Source organism: Ostrea edulis, chromosome 7, assembly GCF_947568905.1.
Source record: "Ostrea edulis chromosome 7, xbOstEdul1.1, whole genome shotgun sequence".
Lineage (NCBI taxonomy): Eukaryota > Metazoa > Mollusca > Bivalvia > Ostreida > Ostreidae > Ostrea > Ostrea edulis.
This window is the reverse complement of record NC_079170.1, coordinates 74,131,791-74,156,393: the sequence shown is the minus strand read 5'-3', so window position 1 is coordinate 74,156,393 and position 24,603 is coordinate 74,131,791. Positions and strand designations below refer to the sequence as shown.

The window sequence follows — 24,603 nt, the reverse complement described above, 5'->3', positions numbered from 1 at the left end:
GTACAGGGGTTTTAACAGTCTCGATTGAAGTCAGCATTTCGGACGCGTTTGTTCAAACTAGACGGGATTATCCTCAGTGACAACGTAAGCATGTTTTCATATATTCAGATACATGTTTCATTGAATTCTTTCTCAGAAGGTGGAATATAGAAGACATACGGACACCATCTGTAAAAGACATTTTCAAAACTCATGGACGGTACGTATAGTGTCCATTTCAACATAACCTACGATATATAAACGAAGTATTTTAATTTTTTTCCATTATTTTTCCCTTGATTTTTTTTTTTTTTTTTTATTGATTCAGATTTCTCTATATCACAATTAGCTGACGTCCACAGGTCCTCCAAATAAGTCATCTTTATTGAATGTTAGCACTGCTTCATTTAAACTAAAATCCGATTCTTCGTGTGATTTATCAATGACAACCATCTCAACAATCCCCTTGTTATCGGGGTAACCGGTAATGCTATTATAATCATTCTTGTATCAACAAGGAAGAGACTTCGAACACCGACATTCACGGCGATAGCTTGCCCCTCCGTTGCTGATTTGCTATGTTTGTGTTCGCCTTACGTATACACGATTGACATGCAGTTTAAAACTTTTCATTGGATACCAATTTTGGTATATTTGCCCAATAATTTCGTTTTATTTCCTACACAGTGCGAACTTTCATATCGTGTTAATTGCATATTTGCGCTATGTGTTTATTATTAACTTTTGCAAAGTTTGAAGATCACAACAAAAATATTAATATTGATAAGAATGTCAGGAATGGTGTGGTTTGTAAGAATACTAACTGGAGCTTTACACTGCCTCAAAATACGTTGGATCGTCATCATATATATATATATATATAGAGAGAGAGAGAGAGAGAGAGAGAGAGAGAGAGAGAGAGAGAGAGAGGGGGGGGGGGTATTTTTCGCAATGATCGGTAAAAGTATAGGTAAAAAATAAAAATGAAAAAACACGAAGACGTTTAGTGAAGCTTTAGCGCTTTTATTTCAAATCTTCAGAAACTTTACATTACAAATCTAGACGTCATTACATACTGACAGTTGAAACGTATTGTTCCAGCTCGCGTGCGGGTCCACAAACAGCAAATCCACAATCCGGAATACAGGCAAATTCAACTAAGTGAACATTTAGATGTTTGTGGACAAAAACAATTCAATATATTTCCATTTTACAAGTTTAAAGGTGGAGGTGACATCCAGAGATGTGAAAAGGAAAAACGTTTCATTAATATGTTCAAACCTAAACTCAATAATTCAGTTTAACGTTATCATATTTGTAAATGAAAAATATGTTTTCACGCATTACTTTATAATGACATCACTGTAAACACTATGTTTTAACGTTCAGTGTCGTATGACGTCGAAATTTGTTTTGCCTTACCACAAGGTTGGGTGTTATAATTGTTTGTTTGTGCTTTATATTAAATATTCTATACAATTGCATCGAGAGATCCACTCTCCTTATAAAATATCTTAAACACTGAATGACACAGCGACTGTGTGAGATTGCATCAGTGTGTATAAGTAGCGCTTTAGGAGCATAACAAGACTTCCTTTCCAGGGAAGTTGTTGTGGCCGAGTGGACTTACGCACTGGTTTGACAGTCTTGCTAGGCGGTGGGTGCCGCAGGTCGGGTGTTATAATTGTTTGTTTGTGCTTTATTTATATATATTTACATTTGCAACCGTTTTCTCCTACATAACACTATTACGAGCAAACATATTTATCCCTGGATAAATCCATTACGGGGTCAACAGAGGTCACGGCTGTGCGTATGAATATTTGATTTAAAAAAAGTAGGTTACCGGTACTACTTTTACTAAGGCAATACACATCAAGCCATCGCTTCCGCTTATTACAGAAGTCTATAAATAGATGAAATCGACATCACAAAATGTATTTATGATTTCTTTTTTATTCCAAGCAGTGGACTTTCATCAATAATAAAAACATTTCTGTAAAACACTGTCTCACTCAGTATATCTAAAATTACGTCTGCTACACTGACTCCTGGTCACTCGTATGTAAACAATGGACGACTTTGGCGACTTTAATATGGGTGAGGTGGAATTGTACTTTCTGCAAGACGATGATATATTTGCATCACTAGATCTTTCCCTTATGGCACCTCAGAGTGTTGAGGAAACTAATGAAATGAAACAAAATCTGAAAATGTCAGATATGGAGGGTCTGCCCTGCCCAGGTGTGCCTGTTTCAACACCCCCACCACCCAAAAGATTCAAAACGGTCTCTGAAAATGATATGCGAGAATTTCAGGATGCAAGGCAATCTGCATCAACAAAGAGAAGTACAAAATGGGGGATCAAGCTATTTCAAGGTACAGTTGAAATGTACATTTCATGCAAATCAAATAATATTATCAATATTTTAGCTGTTTATTTGATCAACAAATTCATGAATAAAAAAGTATGTACAGAATAGTAAAACTGAAAAGTATTAGAAATCAAATAGGCCCTAACTGGAGGAAAAAAGTTAAAAAAAGTAAATAATTAAACAAAAATAATAGATGTAAGGCTAAAGCAAATAATGAAATACAGATATGAACAAATATCTTGCTAGCAAGTTACAAAACATATTTCCGATCAATTTTTAGATTGGCACTTGGAAGCCTTTGGTGAACGTCTTGACTTCTTGACAGTCAGTGCTGAATTCCTTGCCAACAGACTGAGAAAATTTTATTGTGAGGCAAAGCCTAAAGAATAAAAAAAACGGTCTTTAGAATTAACTGAAGTTCAAGCTGCGACTTATCATAAGAATTCCCTGAAAAGTTTAAGGTCCGCAGTAAACAGACACCTGCAGGATTTGGGTAGGTCCATCGATGTTGTTAGAGACAAAGAATTTAAAACTGCAAATCACACTCTGGATGGGATGTTAAAATGTATGACAAAAACAGGGGCATCCAGGGCCACAAACCACAAAGATATTATCCATACAGAGGATCTGCAGAGAATTTCTTCGTATTTCAAATGTGCACCATCCTCTCCTGTTGTACTGCGACAATGCGTGTGGTACAATCTTTCAATTCATTTTATTTCCCGTGGCTTAGAATTTCACCATCAATTGCGTATGGATTCATTTCACTTCCAGAAGGATGAAAATGGCCTGGAATATGCAACGCTTCGTCATGAAACACAACAAAAAAATTTCCAGGGTGGAATTGGATGTCATGAAGCTCCATCCGACAAACGAATTTATGAAATTCCAGGGAGTGAAGCATGTCCAATAAAAATGCTTCATCTGCTGATGAGCAAAACAGAGTCCAATGCTACACACCTCTTTAACTCATGCTACAAAGACGCACTCTCTCTTCCAGCTTTTCAATCAGTGTGGTATACTGCTAAACCTTTAGCAAAAAGGTCATTCTCAGGATTTATGACGGATATTTGTAAGTCGTCAAAGTGTATTAAAACTTACACACCGCACTGCCTGCGTGCCACAGCCATTACAGCCATGAGTGATGCTGGTTTCCAGTCACGCCAGATCATGTTTATGTCGGGGCATCGAAGCGAGGCGTCGTTGAAGACCTATAACAGACATTTATCTAGTCAGCAGAAGCGTACAGTGAGCTCATGTCTGTCAACAATTACCAATCCAGACCGTCCCTTACCTTCGTGCACTTCCACATGTGGCACATCCTCTGCGATGTCAGTTCCTTCAGGAGATTCATCTGCGTCCTCTGTCCTGTCTATCAATGATTTGCCTACATCTGCCGACTGTCGCCCTGTTCTTCATGTTCCAACACCTCAGTCTTCTGTTAATTCCGTAATGTCCGCAGAATATCTGTCAAAATCAGTCTTCAACAACTGCGTCTTCAACTTTCAAAAGTGAAACCGTATCACAACTGCTAGTGTAACGTTGCGCGCACCCTTCGGGCTTTATGGAATTTGATCACGTGACCAACCCGTATTTATATCCCGATAAATATTTTAAAATGATACCTTATTTCTTAAATGCACTCTTACAAATTTCAAACTCGCAGAATGGCAGATTTTCCCTTATTAATTACGGTGGACCAGTTGCGTCATTGTGTTTCCTTTTGAACAACGCCGTTAATCCATTCATCTACTTCTTCTTTTCTTCCACAAGTCATACATTTTTTCGTGGAATTACGCAATGCTGCAGGACTTCTTAAGCAATCATTAGGTCAACTGAGAGGCTGTTCTCAATAAATATATGACTGACTTAGGAAAATTAGCATTGTTGATAAATAAAACGTCCTCGATATGTCTAAATGTCGCATTGAAAGACACACCAAGATATTATTTTCTTCTTACTTAGAAGCTTTTGAATAGATTCTGCTTCATAGGAATTTAAAAACAGGTCAACCAACAAAGGAGCACAATTCGTTCCCATGGGAATTCCGACAGACTGTTTGAAGACCTGATCACCTAAGACTACGAAGATATTGTCAATGAGGAACTCTAGCATATTTTTAATTTCAACTTCAGAGTACTTGTGCGTGGAATCAGAGTGGTGTTTAACAAAGTAATATTTTGGATGACTAATCATTAAATATGAATATTTCAGTTTTCCATTTTTGTTGAAGAATTTAAGGGGAAAATCCGAAACATTGCGAATGAATACAACATCTTCCGTTCACAGTGCGCTCACTATTCACTTTGTGTTCAGCGTTCGTTCACAAAGCTGCGTTCAGTGTTCACTCTGCGTAGGTTCACCGTGTGTTCACCTTTTGCTTTGCATGCGTTCACTGTTCGCTCACCACTCATGTGGGAAAGTAGAACGTTTCAGGGACTGTAATTCGACAGGTAGAGAAATGTCAATGTTGTTCTGCATCCAAGGTTTAGTTAAAAGTAATGTTGTTGATTTAGAAAGTTTTCTTGCAGATACAAATGTGAGTTTAAGTTTGCGAAAGTAACAACTTTTCAATGCTTTTTGTAAGAAGAAGAGATATGCGTCTTAGTTGTGATAAATGTCTCCTTTTATACAATAACTGAATTTCATATTCTTGACATTTTCTCGGTTGTTGGTAAATAAGAATTTTAATCATTGCTTTCACCACACTTTCGCCAAACTTTAAGCAAACCACACAAATTATGTTCAAGACTTTTATCCTGGAGAATTTAAATATCTGTTAGAGGTTTGTTCTCGTCTGTTAATTTGATAATGAACTGAGAAATCATTAATGGTTGATATTGTTCCAGGACAGTGGAATTCAGACACCGTCCATTATAGAAATGCATATTAATGTAGTATTATGTTCACGCCAAGAAATCCCAACTGAAATCGCCAGTGTGGGAAAACCGTTATAAATCAGTGACCACAATTAAGAGGTAAGTGATGGCTACTACATGTATTAATAAGCCTGTTGTGTGATTCTACTGGATCCAAAGAGTGGACACGTTATTCAAACTGGACGGGATTACACTCAGTGACTATATAAACATGTTTGCATAAATTTATACATACTTCATCGAATTCTTTCTCAGAGGCTGGAATATCGAACACACCAGTAAAAAAACCGGACACCATCTGCACAGAACATCTTCATAACTTATGGACAGTACGTATAGTGACCATATCAACATGCCTTATAATACAGACATGAACTCTTTATTTATTATCATTTTAATTCATTCATTCGTATGTCTCTATTTCACAGAGCTGACATACACAGATCCTCCAAACACGTCATCTTTATTGGATATCAGTACTGTTTCACTTAATCGAGCACCCGATTACTCGTGGGATCTACCACTTACAATCATTTCTATAATCTTCCTTGTTATTGGAGTGGCTGGTAATACTATCATAATCATTCTTGTATCAACAAGGAAGAAGCTTCGAACACCGACATTCACGGCAATACCGTGTCTCTCCGTTGCTGATTTGTTATGTTTGTGTTCGCGTTACGTATACACGATTGACAGTTTAAAATATTTCATAGGATACCAAGTTCTGTATTTTTACTCAATAATTACGTTTTATTTTTTATACAGTGCGAACTTTCATATCGTGATAATTGCATATTTACGCTATGTATTTATTACTAAGCCTTTGCAAAGTTTGAAGATCATCACAAAAAGCGTAATGAAAATGTCGGGGACAGTGTGGTTTGCAGGAATACTAATTGGGTCTCTATACGTTCTAGTACTTAAAATGGTACAACTTGCTGGAATCAATTTCAAAGATGTTCATATGTTGGAAGTACTATTTATTATATATGTCATATCTGTTCCATTTTTCCTCATTCTGGTTTAGCACATTATTAAAATTTTCAAATTCAAAAAGACGAGTAATTTGTCTCCTAGCAAAACTCATCAATTTCAAGAAAAATGTCCCTGATGCTTTCTGTTATAATTGTGATTTACATATTGAGTACAACCCCGGCGCAACCATATATGCTTTTAAGTTTTATATGCATTTCTTCACATGACAGATTGGAAGTATGTGTGATTTTCTATTCTAGGTATGGCAAACCAGTTGTGTCATTGTGTATGCTTTTAAACAATGCTCTTAATCCATTAATTTACTTTTTATTTTCTTCCCCAAGTCAAAAGTTCTTTCGTAGAATCACGCAATGCTGCAGAAAGTCACAACCAATTCCAAGGTCAACAGATAGACTGTGCTCAATAAATGTATGAGTTACTTATATACAGGTTCTTGTATGATTCATGTAATGTCAAATACGAAATAAATTACAGATTTACAATAGTTTTGTTATTGTGCATATTTGGTTCCTCGCCCACTTTGTATACGTTTTCAATTTCTCATTGCTCCAGGCAACCTGTTGGGTGTTTTGTTCAATATGTATGACAAACGACGAGAGATGAGGGACATTACTTTTAATTACTACCACAAATTGACGTTATATTCTTTGATGCAATATTAATTTAGCTAAGACGGGTTGTTAATGTAAAACTTATACGATACCAATTTTGATGCACCAGATGCGCATTTCGACAACTAATGTCTCTTCAGTGATGCTCAACCGAAATGTTTGAAATCCAATGTAATTACAACAATATGGGGACAATATTGGACAAACATACTTATTTCACAATTGGCTTTTGTCTGTAAAATGACACGAAGCTGTACATCAGCAAAATGTTGGTTGAATCACTATACACCAACTAATCAAGTTTCGTCAACATGTACAGGAAGTGACGTTGTCCGAGTCGTTGTCAAACTAATTCTTTTATCTGAGCTCAAAGTCGACCAAGAGTCATCCAGTTTCTTGAAACAAATGACAAATAAACATGTAAATGCGTACTATGCGGAGCTTCCCTATTCGGCCTGTCAAACATTGACATCACTGTATGCCGACGTATGAGAAATTTATCAAGCTGGTGTACGTTGAATACGTTATGGGTACGTTTTGAAGAAGTTATGAGCATGCTGAAATACGATGGTTTAAGTTGATGTACGCCGAACGCAGCCCACAATTTTGTGCATGCACAAAATTTTCAGCGTATGCCGACGTATTGCTTACACGTTAGGCATAAGTTAGAAGTACGCGACAGGTAAGTTGTACATGCGTTCACGCACTTTACATGCATGTTACTCATAAGTTGACATACATCGGCTACCAGCAGGGCAATTGAGCAGCGTACGCTTAGCTTATTTCTAACCTAAAGGCAACGTACATGTATTTCTGACGTCCTTAGAACTTACCGAATATGTTTAAAACGTGTGTAGAACGCGCGGAACGTGTTTATATCTTACAGGTATTCGCCAGAGTTCAGGGGTCAACTACATTTATTTGGTACATATGAGCATATACAAAAGTCTACAATCAATGCGGGCTCTGACAGGCTGCGATGAGAGTACTAAATAGGCGTTTTGCGACATCAAAATGACCTGATCGATTTGGCACTATACAAGTTGCCAGCCAATAGGATGAGGAGGAGAAGAGATCAACGTAGAAAGATCTGGATAAGACTATGCATAGGGAGGCGAAGAGAGTTTGACATGTACGACCAGAACTCCGTAATGAGGACCCTGCGCCATTCGCAAACTTTCGCCGCATGTCTCAGACATGTTTGATGAGCTGCTAGGGAGAGTGCGTTCAAGGATAACCAAAACGCATACATGTACGTAGCACAGAGAGTCCCTTGAATTTCGCTTGAATGTTTCCCTGACTTTGCGTCATCTAGCCTCTGTAGAACAAGTATTCCTCAATGAGGTTTGCCTAGAGAATACCCCAGAATACTATTTCGATAGTGGTGAGAGAAGTTTGTAACGCCATCAATGATGGATACATGGATGATATACGTGTTTGTTCTACCACTACTGAGAGTTGGCGTATTATAGCTGACAAGATCTACAGAAGATGGAACTTCCCCCAAATATGTGGGACACTTGATGGGAAGCACGTTTCCTGCCGCCGTCCTCCAAAACGTGGGCCCCAATATTCTGATTAAAAAGAATTCTACTCCATTGTTCTGCTGGCTCTCTAGTAAATACGGATTATAAAATCTGGGCTGATGTGGGAGGTGCTGGATCAGCATCAGATGCACAGATATACAATGATTCTGAGCTGAAGCAATGTGCTGAAAATAGAACCCTAGTGAGATGTATTTTTTATCAACGTAGTTCCACACTTCCGTGATGTCATAGGATGTTGCAAAGTCAATAATTTAATGACTGGAACATAAATTTTGTTAGAGTTTTATTCAATACTTATTGAAAAAAAATCTTGTTAGCCATAAAATATTTCAAAAGTCTTAGTTATATTTGAATAGTCAATGATATGTTTCAAAATATTGAATCCAAGGACAATAACTCTGTTTTCATTAAATCATTTATCAAGTCCATTATGCGATATATTTCCTTTATTTTTCACAAACATTTTACCAAGGTGATAAGGAATCATTATCTGTGTCTTGTCATGAAATTATATAAAATTTTAATCCACGAGGGTTATGAAATTAATCACTGTACGTTATCTTCATCTTTCATTTGAAACTTGACTTGAAGGCAACAACAAAAGATTCATTCTTCCCATGTAGAAGTTTTTGAATAAAATCTGTTTCACCAGAATATAAAATCGGTTCACATAAGAAAGGAGCACAATTCGTGCCTAAGGGAATTCCAGCAGACTGTTGGAAGACCTGATCACCAAAGACCATGATGATATTGTCAATGAGGAATTCTAGCATATTTATTTTTCCATTATCTATGTATGAAATTAGAGCAGCATTTAAGAAAGTAATATTTAGGATGACTGATCAAGAGATACGAATATTTCCCTTTTCCGCTTTTGTTGCAGAAGCAACTGTCTATGATGTAAAAATGTTTCCTCTTTAATTCATCGTGAGGAATGATCAAGTGTGTAATGTAATTAACAGAAATAACTTCAAACTTAAAAAAATGAAAATTGAATTACGTCATTCCAGGTCCAATTTTAATATAACACTGTCACTCTTGACTAAAAATGTTACGATTGTTTTTACTTGATTCACAGGTGAATTAAAAGATTAATTCAGTTGGACGAGTACATGTATTTTTATTTTTTTTGTAAACTTTAATCAAGGGATCATAACCGTACAAATGTACATGACAACATTGAACTGTTTGAAATTGATATCACATACGTATTCATAATAACTGTAGAAGCAGCTAATGAATAAGATAATGGCGGTGCCCATATTAATGAGGAAACTTTCAGTGAACATATGTAGAGATTATCTCCTTTCGTTTGCTGATTTTGACATTTTCCTTGTATGTACGTGTTACCTTTAGAGCCTCGCTTTTCAATTAATAAAAATATTTATTTCAGTGCTTGACGTAAAATGTACTGCTGATAATTAGTGATATTTAATGTTAGTGTGCTGATAATTACTGTTATTTTTACTGTTGGTGCTGATGAGTTCTGATAATTACTGTTATTTTTACTGTTGGTGCTGATAAGTTCTGATAATTACTGTTATTTTTACTGTTGGTGCTGATAAGTTCTGATAATTACTGTTATTTTTACTGTTGGTGCTGATGAGTTCTGATAATTACTGTTATTTTTACTGTTGGTGCTGATGAGTTCTGATAATTACTGTTATTTTTACTGTTGGTGCTGATAAGTTCTGATAATTACTGTTATTTTTACTGTTGGTGCTGATAAGTTCTGATAATTACTGTTATTTTTACTGTTGGTGCTGATGAGTTCTGATAATTACTGTTATTTTTACTGTTGGTGCTGATGAGTTCTGATAATTACTGTTATTTTTACTGTTGGTGCTGATGAGTTCTGATAATTACTGTTATTTTTACTGTTGGTGCTGATGAGTTCTGATAATTACTGTTATTTTTACTGTTGGTGCTGATGAGTTCTGATAATTACTGTTATTTTTACTGTTGGTGCTGATAAGTTCTGATAATTACTGTTATTTTTACTGTTGGTGCTGATAAGTTCTGATAATTACTGTTATTTTTACTGTTGGTGCTGATGAGTTCTGATAATTACTGTTATTTTTACTGTTGGTGCTGATGAGTTCTGATAATTACTGTTATTTTTACTGTTGTTGCTGATGAGTTCTGATAATTACTGTTATTTTTACTGTTGTTGCTGATGAGTTCTGATAATTACTGTTATTTTTACTGTTGGTGCTGATGAGTTCTGATAATTACTGTTATTTTTACTGTTGGTGCTGATGAGTTCTGATAATTACTGTTATTTTTACTGTTGGTGCTGATAAGTTCTGATAATTACTGTTATTTTTACTGTTGGTGCTGATAAGTTCTGATAATTACTGTTATTTTTACTGTTGGTGCTGATAAGTTCTGATAATTACTGTTATTTTTACTGTTGGTGCTGATGAGTTCTGATAATTACTGTTATTTTTACTGTTGGTGCTGATGAGTTCTGATAATTACTGTTATTTTTACTGTTGGTGCTGATGAGTTCTGATAATTACTGTTATTTTTACTGTTGGTGCTGATGAGTTCTGATAATTACTGTTATTTTTACTGTTGGTGCTGATGAGTTCTGATAATTACTGTTATTTTTACTGTTGGTGCTGATGAGTTCTGATAATTACTGTTATTTTTACTGTTGGTGCTGATGAGTTCTGATAATTACTGTTATTTTTACTGTTGGTGCTGATGAGTTCTGATAATTACTGTTATTTTTACTGTTGGTGCTGATGAGTTCTGATAATTACTGTTATTTTTACTGTTGGTGCTGATGAGTTCTGATAATTACTGTTATTTTTACTGTTGGTGCTGATGAGTTCTGATAATTACTGTTATTTTTACTGTTGTTGCTGATAAGTTCAGATAATTACTGTTAATTTTGCTGTTGGTGCTTATGATTTCTGTTGGTGCTGAGAATTGCTGATGTTTACTGTGTTTTGTACTTTGGGTTCTGATACTTACTGATAAGTGCCGTGGGATGTGCTGTCGATACTAAGAAGTGCTGATAAATTATGTGGATATCGGTGGCCTTGTAGGAGGTATGAAAATGTGCCTCGGGCTAAATACACATGATAAAGGTGGATTTTTTAAAGAAAGTTTTATTTTCAATTTGTGTTCTCTTTTAATATGGGTATTGTTTTTCGGCTTTTTAAGACGATTAAAACGATTTCAAACACTAGATATGTTAATGAGAAAACATGGATTTGTAAATTGAAAAAGAGGATGTATTGTTGTTGTTTATAAGTGTTTCATTAGAAGCCGTCCTACAAATTTAACTGCCACGTCGCAATGCAGGGATTACGTCGGCTGTCGTTATATTCCCCACGTTAAATGAATAGGCGGATCCTGTAGATATCCTCATATAGTCCTCCTCCCTATACTATTTAGATATCACTGATGGGACACACCAATGACAATTTCATGCATCGCTCGGTACAACAGTTACACCGTATTTAAGCGAGCACAGCGAACCAACGAGGTACTGCGATCTCTAGTGACTAAAGCGCGCGAAATAATCAGAGCTAAATGTGAACCATTGACAAGAATAATTCTGTCACCAATTACAGACGTCCGTCGTCGAAAATGGCACATATCTCACAAAGACAAACATTGGACTGATATTGTGAACCTAAGTGGATCTTGCCGTCTCCTAGCTCTAAACTACAGTGTACTATTAGGCTTAATGTTTAACGAAGTGCAATGTTGATGAAATTCAGGGTATCTAAGTCGATTTGTGCCGTCATATCTACGCTTTGACGTACTTCGGGTGTGGATTCTAAAAAATTCTAAAGAACTTTTAGTAAACTTGAAATAGAAAAACCTTTATCAAATCAACCACATCAAAACCTATGACTTTTCAACACTTTACACGAGCATTCCTCACGATAAATTAAAGACTAGATTTTTTGACATCATAGACAGTTGCTTCTTGAACAAAAATAGAAAACGCAAATATTCCTATCTAGTGATCAGTCATCCAAAAATTCACTCTGTTAAACGTCACAATGATTCCACGCAACAGTGCTCTGGAATTGAAATAAAAAAAATATGCTGGAGTTCCTCGTTGACAATATCTTCGTGGTCTTTGTTGATCAGGTCTTCCAACAGTCTGTTGGAATTCCCATGGGCACGAATATAGACTACATTGTATTTTTTATATGTTTTGTTTTTATTGATGTGACTTTTCTTGTACTCATGTTTGTTTACAAATCATGCTCATTTTTTGTATCTATGTTATGCCCCCAGTGGGATCATGATTGGCAAATAAATCGATTCTATCTATCTATCTATATATATGGCAATATGAGGCGTTTTCTGATGTAAAATAAAAGATGTAGAATTTGATTTTTAAATAAAACCCCTATAACGCGTCGCTACCCTTAATCCCGATATTTACAAAACGCCAAGCAGCTCGTGTGTGAAAGTGTATGACATGATTTGTAAATTTAAAATCGATCAGATAGTGAAGAGCCGTGCAACGCAAGGAAGGAAATGTGTTTGATATTTTTGTTAATCGTCAATTATTTTAAAAAGTAAGATACTTTAAATTCATGATTATTCAACTCTTTCTTGGATGTTATTTCAATTAGATATTGATATATATTTCAATTTAAAGACAAGAAATAAAAAATAAGCGGCAAATTTTAGAACTCTACATTCATTTTTCAAAAGAAAAGTCATAATATTAACATATTTGGACGCTCTGTTTTGTCTTTTCAAAGTGAAATGATTTTAAAGAAAACAACAATACACCAAAGGTTGTCACGGTTTTTTTTTTTTATATTGCCACAGAAACTAAGAACATTTCGTAACCCGGGCTCAATAATGTAACCAGCATACCAATTTTTGTTACCCCTACCCCTAAAATCAATCACCCGCCCCCTTTCTACAATTCCCGTTGAAACGAAATTTTCAACATCCAGAAACTAATTCGCAAGCAATACCCAAATTCTAGGAGCATTCAGGAAAAATTTTCAATGGGGGGTGGGGATTAAAAAAAAACTTTGTCTGCCCCACCTAGCAACTTTGTATTACAAATGTACTCATATGATATTCTATACAGAAAGGGGATACACCTTCTTAATCCTGTCAGATCCTGAACAATCACTGAAAAAACATCGATAAACAGGGTTGTTTTTTTTTTTCATAAGAGATATTCAAAGGACACGGACGCATATATACGCACGTAAAACATGTCTTTTCCTTGTTACCATATCTTGAGAAATGGAATAGAAACATATTTACATTACTGCAAAGTAAACTTTCGACAAAAAATCTGCTCTGTATTAAAGTTTCCTGTGTTTCACAAATCATTGAATATCAAGTCGCATGTACACGTAAAAATGCGGTAGCTCTGGGAAATCTTGTCCTTAGACAAAACAAACATCCAGCGGAACTACATGTAATCAGGGGTGGATTCAAGAATTTTTAAAAGGGGAATTCTACCATTACTTTTGGTTTTCAAAGGGGTTTCCACCCTCTAAATGCGTTATTTTTACCTTTTTAAGTAAAATATTTTGACCAAAGGGGTGTCCCAACTACCGGAACACCTCCACCCCCTTTGGATCCACCACTGCTAATGCTCCTGTCCCCAGTAGTTTGTCCAGTAATTCAAATTCAATTCAACCGGACAAGTCTCCTGACAGTCATTTTGGCCTTGAGTTTACTTCTAAAACAGGTATTCAGCAATCTCGGGTTTATTGAGAAAAACTCAAGCATTTCCTCAACTTGATCATGACTCAATTTTGGTGGCAGGTTTGATGAGTTCAACTCCGCAATTTGACCCAAAAAATCTCAGATTTCAAAAAGAAATTTAAACAGCCGGTGTGTTTGACCGAAGACGAAAGTGATCCTAGGGCCCGATCTTAAAACATCATCGTCCAGGAAGTGAATTTCTAGCATCATATTCTGTAATAAAAGCATGGGTTTTGACGAAGAGCTAAACAAAAAGTGGGTGGGCGGGGAGTTACCTACATCAATTAAAACAAGAGGCCCATGGACCACATCGCTCACCTGAGTCACTTGGCTCATATCTAATTATTTTCCCTATATATTTGTATGCAAAATTTTTATACCCCCCCCCGCCCCTTGTGACCCCATCCTCCCCTGGGGGCCATTATTTTAACAAACTTGAATCTGAAATATATGTCAGAAAGCTTTCATGTAAATATCAGGTTTTCTGGCTCAGTGGTTCTTGACAAGAAGATTTTTCCTATATATTTGTATGTACAACTTTGATCCCCTATTGTGGCCCCATCATACCCCCGGGGGCCATGATTTGAACAAACTTGAATCTGCATTATGTCAGGAAGCTTTCATGTAAATCTCAGCTTTTCTGGCTGAGTGGTTCTTGACAAGAAGATTTTTCCTATATATTTGTATGTACAACTTTGATCCCCTATTGTGGCCCCATCATACCCCCAGGGGCCATGATTTGAACAAACTTGAATCTGAATTATGTCAGGAAGCTTTCATGTAAATTTCAGCTTTTCTGGCTCAGTGGTTCTTGACAAGAAGATTTTTCCTATGTATTTGTATGTAAAACTTTGATCTCCTATTGTGGCCCCATCATACCCCCAGGGGCCATGATTTGAACAAACTTGAATCTGCATTATGTCAGGAAGCTTTCATGTAAATTTCAGCTTTTCTGGCTCAGTGGTTCTTGACAAGAAGATTTTTCCTATATATTTGTATGTACAACTTTGATCCCCTATTGTGGCCCCATCATACCCCCAGGGGCCATGATTTGAACAAACTTGAATCTGCATTATGTCAGGAAGCTTTCATGTAAATCTCAGCTTTTTTGGCTTAGTGGTTCTTGAGAAGAAGATTTTTCCTATGTATTTGTATGTACAACTTTGATCCCCTATTGTGGCCCCATCATACCCCCGGGGGCCATGATTTGAACAAACTTGAATCTGCATTATGTTAGGAACTTTTATGTGAATCTCATCTTTTCTGGCTGAGTGGTTCTTGGGAAGAATATTTTTCCTATATTTATATTATGTAAAACTTTGATCCCCTATTGTGGCCCCATCATACCCCCGGGGGTCATGATTTGAAAAAAAAACCTTGAATTTGCATTATATCAGGAAGCTTTCATGTAAATATCATCTTTTCTGGCTCAATGGTTCTTGAGAAGAAGATTTTTAAAGATTTATCCTATATATTTGTATGTAAAACTTTGATCCCCTATTGTGGCCCCATCCAAACCCCGGGCCAATGATTTGAACAAACTTGAATCTGCATTATATCAGGAAGCTTTCATGTAAATCTCAGCTTTTCTGGCCCAGTGGTTCTTGAGAAGATGTTAAATGACCCCTCCCTATTTTTGCATTTTTGTGATTATCTCCCCTTTGAAAGGGACATGGCCCTTCATTTGAACAAACTTGAAAGCCCTTCACCCAAGGATGCTTTGTGGCAAGTTTGGTTGAAATTGGCCCAGTGATTCTGGAGAAGAAGTCGAAAATGTGAAAAGTTTACAGACGGACGGACAGACGGACGGCGGACAAAATGTGATCAGAAAAGCTCACTTGAACTTTCGGTTCAGGTGAGCTAAAACGCATGTTTAATAGAATTTATGATAGATAAAAAAAACATTCAGAAAGAGTTCTTTATTACAAGTATTTGATTTACATGTATACAAAAGCTGGGTTGGATTAAAAGAAAACTTGTTATGCGTACATTGTGTATATTCAGGTCTGCACCAACCTACTCCACACCACTTTATTTGATTTCAACCCCTTAAAAGAAAATTGTCATTTAGTGCAATTCCAGAGTCTGGATGCCCTCACTTTCTTTTTTTTAAGCGGAAAAAATGCCATCTCGGATTACAACCCACTTCTTTTTAAAACTGTTTTAGATCCACCTCCGGATTGTCCCAGTGGTTTCAGCGTTTGTTTCGCAACCGAGAAGACCAGGTTCAATTTTCGAATCAGACACTGCGTCAAATTAAGATGTTTGAAGGAATAGTAAAGATAATTTTGTTCATATCTTTTTTAAAGAACTGAGTCCAAAATAACCCGTACAAGTAATGTCCTGTATTGATAACATTTGTCTGCATTTATTTTCAAGTTTAAACAATTTTAAAAAATCTTCAAATTACGCCACCTGAATCTTTGCTTCTTGGAAGAAAACAAAAAACCCATGAATATGTAATCATTTCAAACTTGATGAATATTTGTTTATCTTTGTTATAATATTATAAACTTAAAGGAATATGATGATTTGGATGAGAAAAACAATCACTAAATGCGCTATACTAACTCCTTACATACATGTATGTACATGTAGCGACTGTCTCCTCGAGTAAGACTCAGTGAAAGTCACGTGCTTGACTCAGTGAAAGTCACGTGTGTGTTTTTTCTGTGCCATGATATAAAACTTTAGAAACAGGGGCGGATCCAGGAATTGCGGTTACCGGGGGAGGGGGCACTCTTTGAGGCAGTGGGTCCAGGGCGAAGCCGTCGTGGGGGTCCAGGGGGCGAAGCCCCCGGAAGCTCCTGGATTTTACAGATTTTATGGGGCTTGAAATATTTCTCCTATTTAGTCATTTGTACTATTTTCTATCGTTTTTTTTTTTCAAAGTGAAATTAATAAAATGACCCAAATTTTAAGGGGTTTTTGGAAAAAATTAAGTTCTCCCAATAAAGTAATTCAAGAAATCAAAAGATTTTGTAATTCATTTCTCCGGGAGTGGAAGAAAGTATTGCTTCTTTTATCGTTTAGTACAATTCCCGAAATAAGATACCGCGATTTACCTGAAATTAGAAAATTTTAGAGGGGGGGGGGGGGGGGGGGGAGCTGCGCCCCCTCTAAATCTGCAACTGAAAAATACTGATAATAGTCATGTAATATAAAACATCTTTTTCAGTATTTACAATGTTATACACATTATGATCATGGATCAAATCCATTTTTATGATATGAATGGGCGATTGCCCATGCAGTGTTACTAAAAATACTTCAACAGCAAACTGCATCTATTTTTAGAATTAAAACTGAAATCTGTAGACTGTTTTAATAGTGACACCATCAGTTTTCAATTTCATCTCACTTAGAACTGTTCTCTACCGCCAACATATATAACAATTTTTTATTAGTTATATAGCCAATACACAAAATTATCTTTTACATGTACACTGACTTAAATTCTGTTTGAATTTATTGTAGACATAAATACATTGTAAGGCATAATCATGTTATTCGCTCCGAATGAGCATGTATTCTACGTACTTAATTATAGCATTTATTCCGTAAATGTGAATGAATGATTTTTGCTTGCATAAACGGAATAAATAGCATGATTATAAAAAGTCAATAGTTAACACTTATAAACCAAACGCTGCACGGAGCGAATAACATGATTATGCCCATTGCTAGAACTGCACGGATTTTCCCCTGGTATAAATAGTGTGGCGGGGGTATGCGTTATTTGGAATTTACATATTGATTCATCAACGCATTTTCTACTTTCGTTTTATGCACTGGCAATGTTGAGCGAAAACAGTGAAATATTTAAAACTATAAATAGTCGGTTTTTTTTTGTTGTTGTTTTCTTTACAATTTTAGCACCTGTGTCGTTTTCTGAAAACCATCGTCTGGTGCATTTAAAAAACCTCGAAGCCCTCAGCGTATAGATATACCGTTTTCTGAAAATCATCAACGGGTGAATTTAAAAAACCTCGAAGCTCTCAGCATATATACCGGTGTATAATTTTTATAGCTGCATTGTATGGAACTTATGACCTGGAATATATTAATCACGCGATCTCACTATCTGTGGGATTTCCCGTGACTGCGGTGCTTATAGATCTTCCGCTTTACAGCTATTCATCATCACACAACACAAATCGTCGTCATGTCAGGCAGAAGTGTAATTCTCTTGTTGACAATTGCATTGGGATCTTCTATGAGTTCCGAGCTAGATGTGAAACCCAAACCCCCCTCGCCACCCCCTGTAAATCCGTACCTCCCCGGGGATGTAAAATGGTGCGTGTGGAAGATGGGGGGAAATGCGGCACTTTTTGAAGTTCTCCCTGGGCTTGGCTGGGACAATATTCAGAATAAGGACGCTGGTATGTTACTTCAGTACAACTATTCAGAGTGCCGGACGACGGATGACGGGCGGTACATAATACCGGACGGTGTATTTACGGTCCCGATCAAATCCAGCCAGTTAGAAGTTTTCGGGGAACTGTTTCAGCACTGGAATAATTTCACCTCAACAACATCTTCATCTGTCAACGTCGAGGCTGGCCTCCATATCGGACACTTTGGCATCAGTGGGAAATATTCGCATGAATCAGAGAGCGTCCGTAAACACCAGATTATGGACCGATCCGTAACCACTCGTGTCCAGGCGAGATATACCCGCTACTCAGCCAAATTACAACCCGACACTCCGCTCAACCTCGCCTTCCGGGATCGCCTCAAGAACATCGCCTACTTTATACAAACAAACAAAACAGATATGGCCCGGTACCAGAGCCAGCTGCTAGTGCGAGACTACGGCACTAACGTCATTTCCAGTATTGACGCAGGCGCAATTATCACCCAGTTGGATCAAATAAAATCGACGTTCAGCAACAGCTACAGCATGGACCGCCGGCAAGTTGTCGCCGCTGCCAGTGCCTCCTTTATGAGCATATTCAGCGTCGGGGCCGAATACAAACATAGCACATCTAAGGAAGTCATTGATCAATATTTGGGTAACCGAACCCATTCCTCTGTACGAACGTTCGGAGGACCGGTATTTCAACCCTCCAATTTCACGCTGAACCAATGGGCTGCTGAGCTCGGAGGAGACTTGGTTGCCGTGGACAGGTCCGGATTCCCGATCTACGACCTGATTACGACCCAGACTCTCTCAGATTTACCCCCCTCAGTCCTCTACCCACTTGTCCAAACCGTGAAGGAGGCCGTGGAGGAATACTATAAATACAATGTGTACAGGGGATGCACCGAAATAGACTCGCCCAACTTCAGCTTCATTGCTAACATGGATGATGGCACGTGCGAAAGTCCGGAGACCAACTACACGTTTGGGGGAGTATATCAGACCTGTCGTCAGTCGGGGCAAATCAGTCAAAATCTGTGCAACGGGCTCACCCAGAAAAACCCCCTTACAGGTGATTACTCGTGCCCTCGCGGATACGAGAGTGTTTTATTAACCGAAGGAATGAGAACTGGGTCCGAAAGCCGTAGAAGCTGTCGCCATTGCGGGTTTTTGGGACTGAGCCGTTGTTGTCACAATTACATGGTTTCTGGAAATGCAAAATATCAAGCTTTTTGGTGCGTTGCGCAAGGGCATGTAGACCAGCAATCTGGGTTCCAATTCGGCGGAATTTTTACGAACTCGATTAACAACCCAATTACACAGTCACGGGGCTGTCCCCTTTACTTTTATCCCTTGAAACTTGGGCTGACGATGAAGGTATGCGTCAGTGACGATTACGAACTTGGCTTCCGGTACTCTGTTCCATTTGCTGGTTTGTTCAGCTGTAAGGCGGGAAACCCGCTAAGCATTCACCAGGAAAGCACGCCGAAAAATCCAGACATGTTACACACACTGTCCGCGTACCTGAAGTCCACTAGTGCAAACAACTGGCCGCGAGGATGTCCAACGGGATACAGCATGCATCTGGCAAGTGTGGAAAACTCGTGTGAAATCGACTACTGTGTTAAAGCAAACGCGTTCTCTGACAAAGGTTTTCCGCCTGTGAGACGACCTCCGTTTATGGAACTTCCGGGAAACGCCTTTGTGGATTCAGATATTAATGAGGAGTATATGATCAGTGAGGATGGGCAGTCATGGACGAATCTGGAATTCGGAAATCAGCCTGACGTCGCCCATGAAAAAGACAAGGGCAGCGATTCTACGGCTAGCAGTGACGGCGAACTCTCGTCCGGTGCCACGGCAACTGTCGCTATAGTGACTATATTGGTAGTCATAGCAACGCTAGCCATAGTAGCATTGATGTTCAGAAGACACAGGAAGTCAAAACGTCCATACACGAGGATGGACTATCCTGATTCAAGCGCCGTCAATCGTCGAGAGTACGGCTCTGCGGGGCAAACCACGGATTCTCCCCAGTCAGCGTGAACACAATAATTGATCGTATTTCACAGGTCTGCTATTTGAGAAAAACAAATGCAATTATACTACCGTCTGGGGATTCTTAATAATTTGAAAAGAATGACTAACGATTGAAGCGATCTGGATATGTGTTAATTTTGATAAAACACCAAACTGTTTTAATTTGCATTTTCTTTTCCCCCATAACTTTTTGTCCATGTTATCTGATTTCTATGTAGATGACTTTTACCTATACATTAATTATCATTAACGTAATTAGGGTTTGTTTATTGTACGTTATATGTTGTATTTGGATTATCCTTATAAAGTGTGTGTTTTACCAATTATCATTAACTTAATTAGGGTCTATTTATTGTACATTATTTGTTGTATTTGGATTATCCTTATAAAGTGTGTGTTTTACCAATTATCATTAACTTAATTAGGGTCTGTTTATTGTACAGTATTTGTTGTATTTGGATTATCCTTATAAAGTGTATGTTTCTAAGTGTATTTGTTTATATTTGTTCGTTTGTAAATTAATCACGTTTTCCAACTTTTGAGTATCATCGGTGATTTTTTAAAGGCCCATTTTGGGTCCGAATTTCGGCCCTTTCCCCTCCTAAAATTTGCCAATTTTTTCCCCAATTTAGCTTGCATTTTTCCCAATAATAAAATTATGAAAGGAAAACATATTTGAATAAAGTAAACAGCGATGTGAATTATATACATAAGATTTAACAAAAAGTTATGGCAATGATTATTTGGATATAAAAGTTGAAAAATTTTGAAGGTTAAAGAAAATTAGATGTGTAAAAAAAAAAATAATAATATGTTTTACGGCGTGACCGTGTTTGAGGGCGAAGCAAAAAAGTGTTGGCATTAGTATCTATATCTAAAACAGGACAAAAATAACCCGAAGTTAGCAGGAGGACAGAGCTGTATCCTAATTTTGGACATTTGATCCGCCTATATATTGAACGCGGGAAATATAACGCAATCGATGTACAATCAGTACATTGTGACATCATATTCAGCGTCGTTATTTAGCAAATTTATAAACATAGCGTTTGAACCACAAACAACAAAAAACATGGCGTTAATCGTGGAGTGATTATATATGATTAAGACAATAAGATTTAGATATATATCTACATGCTTTTATGGATTTTATGTAACATCTCAGAACGACGTGAACTAGGGTAGACGAGATTCAAAATGGAGGAATACATGTCCACGCGCTAATATTCGAATCGACGCCATTGGTACCAAACTTTTCAAGTTCCATAGGTATGGTTTAATTTTTCATTATTTTTCTTTTAAACATGTATATACGTGTTACCTATAGGGAGAGCTCCGCTCTCACGGCCCTTCGGGCCGAGAGAGGGCTTCGCCCTCTATAATGTTTCATATGATTTTAAAACGTGTTTACGATAAAATTGACTTTTCCCAATCTGACTGAAATGTCGACAATTTTTCCCAATTCGAAAGCCACAGGACCCTTGTAAAAAATGTAGAAACATCACTGATCATTGATATTTGTTCTACTAATTACAAATTTGTTTACCGGAAGTTAGTTCTTCTATGTTAAAGCTATTCTATTTTGATTATTTTCTGAATTTCCCGTAAGTAGGTAACATATTTCGATAAATGGTATGAAATATTTCGTTGCCCCGTGATGTACTTACTCATAGTCACGCTGTAGTATTTATTTCCTTGTCAATATCCTTGTGAGAGCCTGAAGCACTTTGTCCGGAATTATCAGTATCTCATACTGTCTGCTTGGTGCTGAGTCACTCCGTTCCTAGTGGTCCAAGGAAAATCAGGTGGTCAACTTCAATGTAAAACGTGTTACGCCTTTATGACTCATATGAGGACGAAGGGCAATGAACAAATTTCTAAAAAAAAAAAAAAAAAAAAAAAGGTTATACCAAATTTTATTTTCCCATATTTTGATGTTTACAATGCTTTACTAAGGTATCTCTAATAGTCAATCAGATTAAAATCAGCTCCTCGATCCGCTCCTCTTTTTTCAAATGTCGGTACACGTGTAGCGATATTTAAAAAAAAAAAAGAAATTAAAAAAGAGGAGCTGATTTTAATCAGATTTTTTAATTAAAGACATTGTATGAATTGCACATAGCGGGAACAATGTGATACATTCAATATTACGATAGACAAGCTTGGGTTTATCTATAATCAAACACGCTAGCATGAAAGTAGATCAACTTGCTAGGCAAGACAAGACAGAAGTCATTTCATTAATATCTGTTATGCGGAGTTATATCTTTTATGTGAAAGAAACATAGGGCATGCTTTTTGGGGAGAAAATTCAAGGGTGTCCCGTGTATTTTTCCCCAAGAAGATTAACCCAAACTCTGAGAGTTCGCGCTTACACGGGGGCGCGTTATCCACTAGACCCATTATAAACTTTCACTTGAGGCTGAGTTTGAACTGAATTCCCGACTTGCGACGGAGAAGTAAATGAACGGTATTTTTTCTCTTATCAAAATGAAATGTTTAAAAGCAACTTAGGCATAAAAAAGAAGAAGAAACAACCATATCCATAAGGTCTTTCCAATATGTGAAGACACTTTACGATGTGCAATATTTTTGTTGTTCTTTTTCAGCATGCAAGTTTCGTTTCACATAATGTACATTTCACCGTATGTCCATCATGGCTTCTTTTAAAGTATGTCCAAACAAAGGATTTCGAAGGCATGTTTACAGACTGAGGATTTATATACACATGAACGAATTAAAACCGGTTTGACTTTACCCCATCCATGCCTTTTACTCATAAAAATACTGAAGACTTTAGAATTTACGAACATTACTAAAACGTTTTTACTAACGAGTACTCGACTATATGAAATATTTAGTCGATGATTAGTAAGACAGAGCGATAGCCGGGTGTACATATATACATATATAGATATATCATATGCGGATCCAGGAATTTGTGAAAGGGGGGGGGGGTTCTAGCACTTGATCTTTTACGTACTTTCTCTAGCCTCCACACTTATCCCATTTACACCCTTTCCTGGTGTACACAACAGTACATAACATCTTAGGAGAGATCATGAGACAGTTTTTTCTATACATTAATTTTTTTTAGTTATTTACTACTTGTTTCCCAAGCTCTAGACGTACTAATCGCCATACTCAGCAATGAAATTAACAAAAAATAATAAAGAATTTGATTTAAAGGTAACTCCCAATAGGGTGGGGTCTGGTAGTCGCCTAGGCCTCCAGAAGCTCTGGGGAAATGGTGCAATTCCATGCATTCTAAGCATTTCAAGCTGTCTATTTCTTGAACAAAATTTTATGTTAAATATACTCTTTAAGAATTTTTAAATGATACTTGTAGGTGACGAAAACATCGTTGATATATATCAGAGTGTCGTCTTATTTATCCTAAAATTAAATGATATTCCGGTGTTGATAAATTTGAATGATGTAATTACATATTTTTAAGTATCCACCTTTTAGAAAGCAATGGATTTTAAAAATGCCTGTAATAAATACATGTGTGTTTGTTATGTGTGTCTATCATTATCCTGTTTGATTTGATTTGATTTTTGCATGCCGTTTAGTTCCCATTAACCACCCCACATTTCTATTTTGCTAGCCTATTATTCATATTAAGAAATCACACTCCTTATATAATCATTATATTTGGAATGACTTATTATCCTTTTCCTTCATATCTATATTGTAATTTCTTGTGTGCATAATTATGTGGACTTTACCTTGTACCTTAAAGGAGAAGGCTTATATAGGCGATGTCTGCTGTCTAATCCTTAATATGTTATTCATAATGAAATACTGTTTAAATTAAGTATTCACCTTTCATATCATTTTGACTCAAATACTCGTTAAAATTGAATAACTCTTAAACGCCCATCTATCTATATGTATGTATGTATGTGTGTGTGTGCGCGCGCGCACCACGGTCGGGTCCGGATGAAAATCGAATTATTTTCAAAATTATACAAATCAGACAAATTTGGAGAGAAAAGTTTCAAAACAATGTGATTGTGAAATAAATGATAATCACTTGGAGTGATTAAGTTTTTAAAAAAAAATGTAATTTGTACCGTTGTGAATTCGGATAAG

The 24,603-nt window shown here is 36.9% G+C and overlaps 1 protein-coding gene across 1 annotated transcript; it reads left to right on the top strand.

The window, feature by feature from the left end:
• The first annotated feature begins 17,768 nt into the window (after nt 1-17,768).
• Nucleotides 17,769-20,993, top strand: LOC125653615 (macrophage-expressed gene 1 protein-like). Its single transcript, XM_048883186.2, has one exon. It carries the CDS (start codon nt 18,268-18,270, stop codon nt 20,509-20,511), a length of 2,244 nt encoding a protein of 747 aa, XP_048739143.2. The 5' UTR covers nt 17,769-18,267; the 3' UTR covers nt 20,512-20,993.
• The last annotated feature ends 3,610 nt before the right edge of the window (nt 20,994-24,603 follow it).

Bases quoted from the DNA above. Each gene is read 5' to 3' on its own strand.
- LOC125653615 (XM_048883186.2), top strand. From the start codon at position 18,268: ATGTCAGGCAGAAGTGTAATTCTCTTGTTGACAATTGCATTGGGATCT.